Below are 12,225 nucleotides of genomic sequence, written 5' to 3'. Positions count from 1 at the left end.
TTATCTTTCCCAGCCTTAAGCACTCACTGCTTTTCACAGCCCACAGTATCTGTTTTCTTGGCCGGGCGTCCATTCCCAGCCTGGATTTCTTTTGACACACGCCTCTCCCTCTTTGCCATATTTTGGATTGTTTTGTGCTTCCCATGGGCGATTCGTTAATGATGCAGGCTGCAGAAAATCCACAGCAAGGCCTAGGCCTACGTGTGCTTAGAAAGCCTCTGCCAATAATTCATGTCTTGATTTCTCCAATGTGCTGTGTGAAAGGGGAGGCTGGGAGCTTCCAAGCAGGGCAGTCAGACCACCCCAGCCAGCCACACGCCATCCACCAAAAATACAGATATCAGAATGGGCAGCATTGCGAACGTTCAGAGTGGCGGCTGGGCTGCTAGTGCCGGGCAACACAAACACTTTCTGTGGAGGGCGTACACCAGTCACTGGGCTAAACCACATCATTTTGCGTGTGGGTTTTACATTGGGAACCTAGCTATGAGTCAATGATATGATAGGTTATTTATAACGCACTTAATACCCTGAGGTTTCTAAGCGCGGACCCAGGGATCGAACCCGTGGCGCTCCATATCGTCTTGCTTCCAAGGCGAGCACGTTGCCGCTGCGCTATCCTCTTGGGACAATGGAGTGCTGTGCATGGAATTTGGGGTTCACAGAAGTCAGTTGAAGGGAAGGTTACAGGAGCTTAGACATCCCATGCCACAAGAGCGACATTGGCCTAACACTAGCAGGTCCTAAGTGAGCCCCTATGTATTCCAGGGGGCAGTCGTGACGGCAACCATGATGGTGCTGTACTGGGCCGGGGCACAGCTAGAGAAGACCTACATCCTGGTTTTCTCTTTTCATGTGGGTTTAGTTTTGAGCTTCACGGTGGTCTCCTAGAGGGGTGCATCATACGCGAGTCAGCACGTTTTGTGGCCGGTTGGGGTGGTGTTCAGGTAATAGCTGCCTTATATGCGATACAGGCAGTTTCCTGGCATATATACAGACTTTCTGAATGTCCGTAGGGGCCCCTTCTTCAAATAATACACACTGATAGGTCTCACAGCACTCAAATAACAGAAGACATTATTATCCCACAGAGTGGTACTCATTTTATCGTCCTCAGAAGGATGAAAGGCTGAGCTGACCCTGTCGGGATTCGAACCCGTCACAGCAGGCTGCATACAGATTTCAGGGGCAAGTGCTTAACTCGCTGTGCTATCTGACCAGCTAAATACCTACTGCCTGGTCCATTAGGGAGCCCATAGATCACACGTGCTATGTGTGCTGCTTCAAGGCCATAGATCACACATGCTATTTGTGCTGGTCCAATAAAGCCCCCTCCCCCCAGCCTCCACTGAATCGGTGTCGGATGAGCAATGCTTGCAGTAACGGATGCAGTTGTTTCTCGAATGTTGTGTGGTGGGGATGTTGTGGTTATCTGTAACAGGAAGTGTGACTTTGATCCTGGCAGCCTTTAGAGAAAGGCCGATTAGTGAGCTTACTCTATTCTCTCCGCCCCATCTCTGATATGATATGATATGGCATTTGTAACTCGCCTATACACAAGTGTTTTCTCAGTCTTGTGCTCCACTATATTTGTACCTGGGGTGGACAGGGAACCAAAAGAGACCTTTGAAATCATTTTCTAAGTGGCTGCATATTACACATTTCCAGCGAGCCCAGCACGTTTCCTCTGAGAAAACGTGGAAATAAAATAGGTTGCCACACAAAAGAGGCCCTGGGTGCAGAGGCCTACAGGGAAATCTCCAGAGGTCCCTATAGGCCAGTCCACTTTTTGTGTCTATCTGCCTTCGTGTGTCTGCGTGTTCATGTGTATGTGTGCGTGATTCAGAGTGCCTGCGTTTCTGTGTTTATGTGTATGCATGGGTTGCTACGGTGTGTGCACGTGTGTATTGCGTGTATCTCTGCGTGGGGGTTGGCGTAACCTAGCTACCCTGGCCTTAAGGGCGCCCAGGGTGCCCGAGGAATCACTGACACAGGGCCACCTCTGCCCGGGTGAATGGCCGGGATGAACTCCGGGGAGAGTAAGTGGCCGGCATCCCCCACGTGCTTTCCTCCCCTGGGAGGGGGCGCGGCGGGCCTCATCTCCCCGCAAAGATTGATATTCAAAGGCAGGCTCGCCCTGGGGAATAGAGGCCATTATTCCTGAGCGCTGCACGCGGGGAGGAGGAAGTGTTTACACTGAGGGGGCGTGGCCCCCGCCCCCTCCTCCTGGACTGCCCGCACACGCCGGGGACCCTAATCATATCCCAATGGCAAGCTACAGCTGCGTCATATTGGATTATGCAGAGAGCGGCGAGGAGTGGGGACGGCCGGCAGCCCATCCTGTCCCTGGAAATCCGACGCGCGTCCTCGGCTGGACGGACGCGGCTTTATTATACCTGCAGCTGGGGACTGCCTCCTGGGTAATGAAATCAGGCGCAATCAGACAGCGCGCTCTGATCGATACGCGCAGAACCGGCGCTGCTGCTGCTGCCTCCGTCTCCCGCAGAGGGGGTGACAGCAGCTGATTAAAACGTGGCGCTCGGCTTTACGTGTCCCGCGACGGCCGACAGGCGGCGCCAGTTCCCGACAACTCTCGCTGGAACAGCCATAACAACCACCTCCCCTCCCCCCGCCGGTAGACTGAATACACCAACACAACCACAACCTCATTCCGCCGTGCCGTTCATATTTGCGTCACAATCGTGCATTGCATCACAAGTGTATCTGAAAATAAAATCCCAATTAAAGGCGTCAACTGTGACAAGTTGCCCTCAATGCTTCGTGCGCCCGCTCCCACCCTGTGTGCAATTCAACTCCTTTAATTTCATATGTAAAACCCACGACATTCGTGACACGGACAATGGTGCCATGCGATTATTGCAACGTGTCGGTGAAAATAGCAAATGTACAGTGGTAACGCAGATCTTCCAATATGCCCAGCATTTCACTAAACACATTATCCCCCCAGAATGCCAAGAAGGCTGACAATGCCATTAACTGTACAGTATATCCTTCTGCTATTAAAACATCGGTTCCTCTCCTACTTAAACTCAAGCAGAGAGGATTACCCCGTAGGGTAGGTCATTCGAGTGGCTTTCCATCTTTCGAACACTTCGCTGCCATAAACAAAGGGATCAGCATGTGACCTCGCCGAGCCCAATGGAATTATTTCCAAACACTATCTCTGAGACGCGCCGGGTCGCGTTCCGCCTGCGGGCGCGCATACGCAGAGCGCCGCCACGACCCTGCGCGCACTTCCCTCCACTAGATGGCGCTGCAGCCCCGCCTGACTTACTTGCATTCTCTGTCCTCCAGGTCGAAGTGAGGGTTGAAGTTGATCATAATTTTCTCGTCGGGGTCCGGCGCCTGGATCAGCCACTCGCACTTCAGGCTCGCGGGGTAGGAGTGGGGGTAGCTGGGCGACGTGAGATAGCCCGGGCTGGCGATTTTGATGGTTTTACCACATTTATCTGCAAAGAGAAACGCTCATTGTTTTTCTGATACGGTGACGAAAGACCGAGCTTCATACTGTTGGGCAAGTATTAATTCATCTTGAAAATGATATGCAGAAATTCATATTCCTAATGATGTATTGCACACGGTTATGATGTTTTGCTCAATCTTAAATTAAGAATTCAGACCCTAAATCTAGCCCACGGGCACCAGCGCCCCCTAACTGTGGATATTATAGAAAGAGCAGGGTGACATTGTTGTGGTCCCAATTATAAAGCCTCCCCGAATCTAAAACAGGGAAAGATAATCAGCATCCACCTGATCGGATCATACTATACACACTGCAGATGCCCTCCTGGCTTTAACCTTGTACCCCACCCCCACTCCTCGGGCCCAGAAGTGTAATCTTGTTAAAATGCACGTTCGTTTTAAATGCCCAGCGCCTGAAAGAGCCCCGGTGACACCCCCTGGCGAGTGTTTAGATGATCCGGCCGACTCTGGCTGATTAGCCCGGGTGACTGTCTACCATGTGCCAGACACATCTGACCCCTGGGGAGGGGCTGGCACCCCACAGACTAGCACCAGGCCAGCAGGGTGGACTGGGGTTAGCGGAGCAAGCAGACCGGGTGCTCTGCCCCTCTAAGTGGGCCTGCCTAGGCACGCGGAACCAGATCAAAGCAACGGGGCAGGGAGGACAAACAGGCTTAGTGGTAATTGCGACTGCTGGCGGGCCTGGATACCTGGTGTGCACAAACAGGAGGGGAGGGGAGGATCGGGGGGGGGGGGGGGGGTTGCACGGGGTGCTTATCTGTGCCGGCTGCGTTGGAGGCGGGTGTGTGTGCGGGGGAGGAGGTAGGGTAATGGGGAAGGATGACAACTGTCTGAAACAACAGGCCGAGCCTTTCGAAAATAACCAGTGGTTACATACAACGAATGCGCTCAGTGGTAGTCAGGGGTGCTTTCCTGACGTCGGGCCACGTGACTAACTCACGACCCCCCCCCCCCCGCAAACTGCACTGTCGGAGCAGGAGGAACAGAGCGGGTAGGTGGGAATGAGGGCAAGGATGTTGCGTCTCCCAATCCCCTCCCCCATGACCCCCACACGTCGTTGCCCCTACAGGATAGGGACTCGAGCCTGCGGAACTGCCATGGGCTGCCTTGTACAGCCTGGGGGGGGGGGGGTCACTCGACGGGCTGCTGCCAAGGCCACTCAGTTCCCTTTCACACACATAGCTCAGCAACCCAGGGAAGGGGGGCTGACTAGCAGACCCATATTCTACTGGCAGGTCCCAAGTAACACCCCCGCCCCCGCCCCCCAGCCTGAATCCCAATACCCAGGTATGTGTGCTTAATATCGCTGGGGCGGAGCACAGTTCCTAACATGGTCACATATAAAGTGGCCATTTTATATAAGAATGGGCAAAAGCCCCCCCCCCTCACCCCCCCCCCCCACCCCCGCCACCTCTTCCCTGAGTGGAAGAAACGTTTTAAGAGGGCCGAAAAATGGAGAGAAAATGGTTTAATATCAGGTCTCGAAATCGACAGACCCCTGGAAGCGTGGGTGAAGGAGAGACGACCCCCGACTTTTTCAGTAATTATGACCCAATAGCTCGAGGCAGTGGCAGAGCGGATGGGGGGTGGGGCAGGGGCTGCATCGCCCCCACCCTGCTCCCGCCTGGTGCCCAGTGCGCCCACCAGCAGCCCACTGCACGCTATTAGTCGCCCAATCCGGCTCAAAAAGCCGCCTCTGCTACTGGGCCGTTGGGGTGCAAGCCACTCCACTACCTCCCATGGCTGGGGCACGTGTGGGCGGTACGCCCTTCCTACCCCCATAGTTCAAGATGCGGTTGCCCATGCGCCAACATGCCACCACATGGCAGCTGCAAACCATGTTTATTTTGTACTTTGGGACAAACTGTGGCTACCTTCCAGCAGCGCCCAAATTTAGGACACTTGGCAGTACACCAGCACCCAAGAACCCCAATTTCACAGCCCTGAAAGCCGGGAGCGGCCGCGGCGCTGTCTGCACCCCTCTCGACTAAGTGCACCCACAATCCCAGCGCCTTTCATCACCCGTGGGTGCTGGGTCACACCGGGCACCCCTGAAGGCACGGCCTGTCGGCCCAGGAAGCGCGCCCGGCACCCGTGGGTGCTGGATCCCACTCAGCACCCCTGCATGCACGGCCTATGGGTCCAGCATCATTTTCAGGCTCTCCCGGGAGCGCGCCCGGCACCCGTGGGTGCTGGGTCACCCTCGGCACCCCTGCATGCACGGCCTGTCGGTCCCGGAAGCGCGCCCGACACCTGTGGGTGCTGGATCCCACTCGGCACCCCTGCATGCATGGCCTGTGGGTCCAACTGCATTTTCAGGCTCTCCCGGGAGCGCGCCCGGCACCCGTGGGTGCATGCACGGCCTGTCGGTTCAGCAGCGTGTTCAGTTGCACCCGGCACCCGTGGGTGCAGCACCGGACAGTCTCTGTCGAGTTCCTCCGCGCAGCGCGCGACACTCGTGCAAGTCTATATGCGTCCCCTCCTGGCGGTAATTGTGTGAATAAGATTGGATGCAACACCTCTAATAGATTCCCCGAGGAAGGGAAGCGGCGGCTCTCGCTCGCAGCAAGAACATCCAACCGCTGAGACTTCACTGCCAGAAAAGCAGGTCACATGGAAGCGAAAGCCTGAGTGCGCATCAAAAATGCATCGCGCTCCAGCCTTCATGGAAAGAGTGCGCGGGGCATTGGGCGTGGCGCTGAACCGGGCTGCCTGCGTCGCCACTTTAACCCTGTGCAGGCAGGCGCCAGTGGATCGGTTCACTGCCAGTCAGGGAAGGTACAGCGCGGGGCTCCTGTGCCCTGGTCATGCCACTTAGGCCCGACGGGCTTAGTGCTGTGGCAAACACTAACCAATGCAAAAGAAAAGTCACTCAAACCGCCAGACCCCCCCTCCAGTGGTGCACAGAGCCCCCTATAGCATACCACTCAAGCTGCCGAGTCTCTGAGGTGGGCGGAAACAGATGTTTTAGCAGGTGGGCGCCCATTGAAGTTTAAGGAGGGTAAGGGGCTTGCCTTGTGGGCGAGTTGAGAGTTATGCTCATACTGACCCCTGAAGCCATATGGGGGCTATATATAGCACCACAATCCCCGCCCTGTGGGGTATACATACAGCTAGCTCTTTCAGGGCACACATCAACCCTTCATACCTTCAGGGGAAGTGGAACCCCCCAATGCGTAGCCCATTAAGAACATTCAACCCCCTAAAGCGCTTTATCACACTTCCTGGGCCCTTGATCCCTGAAGGGTTTACGGGCCACCCTTCTTAGGGGTATACAGCCACCCTGGCGATATTTGGGGGTGTGGGCTCCCTCATTGTTGGGCATAAACAGGTGCAGCCATTTTTGGAGTACGGATCATCTCAGCAGGACCAGTGCACCACAGCCCGGCCCTGCCCCTGTGCATAGACACCAGTGCACACAGCCCGGCCCTGCCCCTGTGCATCGACACCAGTGCACCACAGCCCGGCCCTGCTCCTATGGGATGTATGTGCATAGACACCAGTGCACCACAGCCCGGCCCTGCTCCTATGGGATGTATGTGCATCGACACCAGTGCACCACAGCCTGGCCCTGCTCCTATGGGATATATGTGCATAGACACCAGTGCACCACAGCCCGGTCCTGCTCGTCTGGAATGTATGTGCATAGACACCAGTGCACCACAGCCCGGCCCTGCCCCTGTGCATAGACACCAGTGCACCACAGCCCGGCCCTGCTCCTCTGGGATGTATGTGCATAGACACCAGTGCACCACATCCCGGCCCTGCCCCTGTGCATAGACACCAGTGCACCACAGCCCAGCCCTGCTCCTCTGGGGTGTATGTGCATAGACACCAGTGCAGCACAGCCCGGCCCTGCCCCTGTGCATCGACACCAGTGCACCACAGCCCCCCGGCCCTGCCCCTGTGCATCGACACCAGTGCACCACAGCCTGGCCCTGCTCCTATGGGATATATGTGCATAGACACCAGTGCACCATAGCCCGGCCCTGCCCCTGTGCATAGACACCAGTGCACCACAGCCCGGCCCTGCTCCTCTGGGATGTATGTGCATCGACACCCTGCTCCTCTGGGATGTATGTGCATAGACACCAGTGCAGCACAGCCCGGCCCTGCCCCTCTGGGATATATGTGCATAGACACCAGTGCACCACAGCCCGGCCCTGCTCCCCTGGGATGTATGTGCATCGACACCAGTGCACCACAGCCCGGCCCTGCCCCTCTGGGATGTATGTGCATAGACACCAGTGCACCACAACCCGGCTCTGCTCCTCTGCGATGTATGTGCATAGACACCAGTGCACCACAGCCCGGCCCTGCTCCTCTGGGATGTATGTGCATAGACACCAGTGCACCACAGCCCGGCCCTTCTCCTCTGCGATGTATGTGCATAGACACCAGTGCACCACAGCCCGGCCCTGCTCCTCTGCGATGTATGTGCATAGACACCAGTGCACCACAGCCCGGCCCTGCTCCTCTGGGATGTATGTGCATAGACACCAGTGCACCACAGCCCGGCCCTGCTCCTCTGCGATGTATGTGCATAGACACCAGTGCACCACAGCCCGGCCCTGCTCCTCTGCGATGTATGTGCTTAGACACCAGTGCACCACAGCCCGGCCCTGCTCCTCTGGGATATATGTGCATAGACACCAGTGCACCACAGCCCGGCCCTGCTCCTCTGGGATGTATGTGCATAGACACCAGTGCACCACAGCCCGGCCCTGCTCCTCTGCGATGTATGTGCATAGACACCAGTGCACCACAGCCCGGCCCTGCTCCTCTGCGATGTATGTGCTTGGACACCAGTGCACCACAGCCCGGCCATGCTCCTCTGGGATATATGTGCATAGACACCAGTGCACCACAGCCCGGCCCTGCTCCTCTGCGATGTATGTGCATCGACACCAGTGCACCACAGCCCGGCCCTGCTCCTCTGGGATATATGTGCATAGACACCAGTGCACCACTGCCCGGCCCTGCTCCCCTGGGATGTATGTGCATAGACACCAGTGCACCACAGCCCGTCTCTGCTCCTCTGGGAGTGTGCATAGACACCAGTGACACAAACCCCGAATTATGGAACTGTGCAAAGTGCATGTTTGCAGTGCAAAGTCATTTTTGCAGCGCAACATGACTTTGCACTGTGCGAAAAAGGCGTTGTGCTTAACTGTTTTTGCATGTGGTCTAGGATGAACTGTGTCGGTGCGCAGAAAGTCAACCACTTCCGCGACCTGACCACACTGCAGGGCTCCTGCGCTCTTCGTAGCAGTACCTACCCCTCAGCAGGGGTAGGTACTGCTGCTTGATACCCGGTGTCCATCACTTTTCATTTCGCTGTATGTGTTGGGGAGAAATTTAGGGAGCTCGTCTAAACGAAGCTGAGAGGTCGCACTGCACGCAGTAAGCCTCCCAGCAGCTCAGCGAGGGGGGCTCTGCGGGACGAGTTTGGTCGGGGTGGCAGCCCGGCCTCCCCTGAGAGCACGGGGTACTGTATAAACACGCAGGCCAGCATGCGGGCGGCGGGTGACACAGAGCAGAGCCTGGCAGCCCTTAATCTGGGGACTTGTGGGAAAGTGTCCGTGTTAGGCGATAAGGCCGGCGCTAGACTCCCGGCTCTGCTCAGTCTCCACTGGCGCTTGATTAAGGCGCTAATGGCTCCGAGCCAGTAGCCCGTGGAGGCCTAATGAATACCCCTCCACCGACTGAAGGTCACCCCCACCCCCAGCTGCCCACCCGGCCTCCACTGGTGCTGATGACTAGGGCCCCAGGGCTCGGGGTTCTGCTGGCGGGCCTGCACTGCAATGTGAGGCCCCGGTGGCCGCAGCGCCCACCATCGGCACCTCAAACCCCAAGGGATGCGAGGGGGGTTTAGCAACTCCGGCGCGTTCAGTATTCTGCTGCCCGGCCTGAAGTGCAAGTGCCTTAGTGACTCCAGCGCCTCGAGGCCCAGCACCCTGCTGCCAAGCATGAAATATAACGGTCTCGTGGACTCCAGCGCCCACCAACAGCACCGCGAATGGTGACATTGCTCTGTCTGGTGATCAGCCCCAGCGACTCCAGCGCCTCGAGGCCCAGCACTCTGCTTCCAAGCATGAAATATAACGGTCTTGGGCGGTCACAGAGCGCTGGCTGGTGCTCAGCCTCAGTGACTCCAGCGCCTCGAGGCCCAGCACTGTGCTTCCAACCATTATATATAACGGTCCCGGGCGGGGACAGAGCTGTGACTGGTGCTCAGCCTCAGTGACTCCAGCGCCTCGAGGCCCAGCACTCTGCTGCCAGGCATGACATATAACGGTCTCGAGCAGTAACAGAGCGCAGACTGGTGCTCAGCCTCAGTGACCCCAGCACCTCAAGGCTCAGTGCCCTGCTGGCTGGCCTGGAGAGTGATGGCCGTCTCAGTGACTCCAGCGCCCACCGTTAGGTGGCGCCTCGCGGCTGAGGCCAGGGATGCTGCGCCCCACGGAGTGCTCTGCTGGTCGACATGCAATGTAATGGCCTCGGCCATACCAGCGCACGTAATTAGACAGCGGCTCCTGGCTCAGGCCGAGTGCAGTGCTCTGCTCGCCAGCCTCAGCGCACGTCATTATTCAGCGCCTCCTGGCTTCGGTCAGGGGTACTTGCCCGACCTGCGGTGCAATAGGGTGCGGGAGTGTAACCAACCCGCACACGTTGTTAGCCCCGTGAGTGCTGTGTTGGGGCTGTGCACGCAGGGCACGTTCAAAGAATACACCACACACGGATAGATGCTCTCCGAAAGAGGGATGACACCCTGTCAGTGAGAGTTAAGAGAAACCCTTCAACTTGTAAAGTAAAAACAAATCACCTCAAGGCGCTTCTAACCTAGGCTGTTCAGAAATACAAAGAAGCCTGTTTCTAAGAACGCCAGTTATTGCCCGCGTAGGAACCAACGCACAGGCAGGTCACGAGTTGTCCAGGACCACACAGGGTTGTGTCCGATTAGCGACACACACTGGTCTTGTAGCATCAAAACGCATTCTGGGCCCTAGACACATGCCAATGGGAGAGAGCATTGCTGTGCGCACGCTCCGTTAAAGGGCACGTGCTAGATTGTCACGCTACCGGGGCAGGTCGCCTGACCTGACAAGTCCTTGGGACTTCGCCTCGGAGCAGCCACTCCCCCGCAGGTGGAGCTGATGTCTGCGAGAGATTGCACCGCCCCTTATCGCCCCGCAAGCGCCGGGTATACTATCCACGCGCTAGGCCTAACTGGTGAGTGTACTCTTTCTGAAGCGCAGTTTAGCTTCACTGGCGTCCCCACTTCGCTAAAAACCGCGTGGACTTGGGCAAATACTCCGTGCCACAGTTCGTGTACCTGCCGCAGCGGGTCTGACATAGGCAAAGCGGCGTCAGTATTTGGGTGTAATGAAAAGGAGGATATTTTCGCCGGAATGGAGGCGCCTAGAGGCGACTACTGGAGAATGCAGAGCTCCACGTGCATCAGCCCTCACTTCTATGTTTGCTTATGAAGTTATGGGGATTTTGGTGGTACACGCCCCCTGGGGTTTAAAGACAGTGGACCTGAAACGTGGCTGGGTGGTCTTTAACTTGCAAGTGCAAAGATACAATCCACTACCATAATGAAAAGCGTAAGGACGCTGGCCCCAGACAATATCCCCCCTCCCGCCCCCCCCCCACGGTTTTTTCTTTGAACGGTAGGGTAATAATGCCCATAGTTTGGGGTGCTCACAAGCAAAGCTATCTCCAAGATACATCATGGATAAAGCGCGTGTCAGTGAAAAGGGGAGGAGTTCTAGGCGCTCGAGCGGTGTCCAACAAGACCCTGAAATCCTCGGCACTTTTGAGGCATCCCGAGAGCGCCGTATAGCGCTATACACGAAACGCACCGTCCACATCTAGCCCTTGAAATGAACCAGCGCCCAGGCCTGTGTACCTCTCTGGGTCTTCCTGCTGCCCCGTTCCCTGGTGCACGTGGAGGCGGTCATTGGAGAAGTTAGTGTTCACCTAATGTCCAACTCGCCTGCTGGCTCGTGGGTAAAGCACCCCGGCCTCGCTGTCAATGAATGATTTATTAGAACGCGGCCTTTCCGCAGTCAGTAGGGAGGGGCCAGGGCGACGTGCTCCGGTCCGAGGCTTTGGGGGTCTCGGTGCGAATAAAGGGCCGGACATGTTCAAGTCACCGCAGTTTTGCAGATTGTTTTAGCCGCGAGACATGCGTTCGGGAATAGGCGTGTTTACACAAATACATGTACGCCTTTAGATAGATACACACGGGCCATGTGTGTGTTTTTTGATGCTTGGGTTGTGTCCATGGGCACCTTTTCAAACTCTGGTGAAACTACCCTGTCCCATTCGTGCCCCAGGCCCGATCCCGCAAGGACAGATGCCTTTCCCATACGATGCCTCCTCGACACATCACACACGACTTTCCTTTCTTCAAACCTGGATTTAGCCACTCAAAGCAACCCTTCTTTCCCGTTTGCCCACATCGCGCCCACTAAGTGCCTCCCTATTGCCAGCACTTGCACCCTCTTCACCCACGCCGTGTGCCTCCCTATTGCCTCCACTTGCATCCTCATCACGCACTTACTTGTGTGCCTCCCCCTATTGCCAGCACTTGCATCCCCTCCCCATCACCCACACTGCGTGCCTCCCTATTGCCAGCACTTGCATCCCCTCCCCACAATGAGTGTCTCCCTATTGCCAGAACTTGCATCCCCTCCCCATCACCCACACTGC

The 12,225-nt window shown here is 56.7% G+C and overlaps 1 protein-coding gene across 1 annotated transcript in view; it reads right to left on the bottom strand.

Moving 5' to 3' along the window:
- Positions 1–12,225, bottom strand: part of NRP1 (neuropilin 1) — a 279,683-nt gene that overhangs the window by 261,742 nt on the left and 5,716 nt on the right. Inside the window, 1 exon segment of the mRNA XM_069648055.1 lies at positions 3,296–3,470. Within this exon segment, the coding sequence (XP_069504156.1) occupies positions 3,296–3,470 (175 nt within the window).

This window comes from Ambystoma mexicanum, chromosome 2q (genome assembly GCF_040938575.1).
Source record: "Ambystoma mexicanum isolate Mex_15411 chromosome 2q, UKY_AmexF1_1, whole genome shotgun sequence".
Lineage (NCBI taxonomy): Eukaryota > Metazoa > Chordata > Amphibia > Caudata > Ambystomatidae > Ambystoma > Ambystoma mexicanum.
This window is presented reverse-complemented; position numbering and strand designations above follow the sequence as displayed.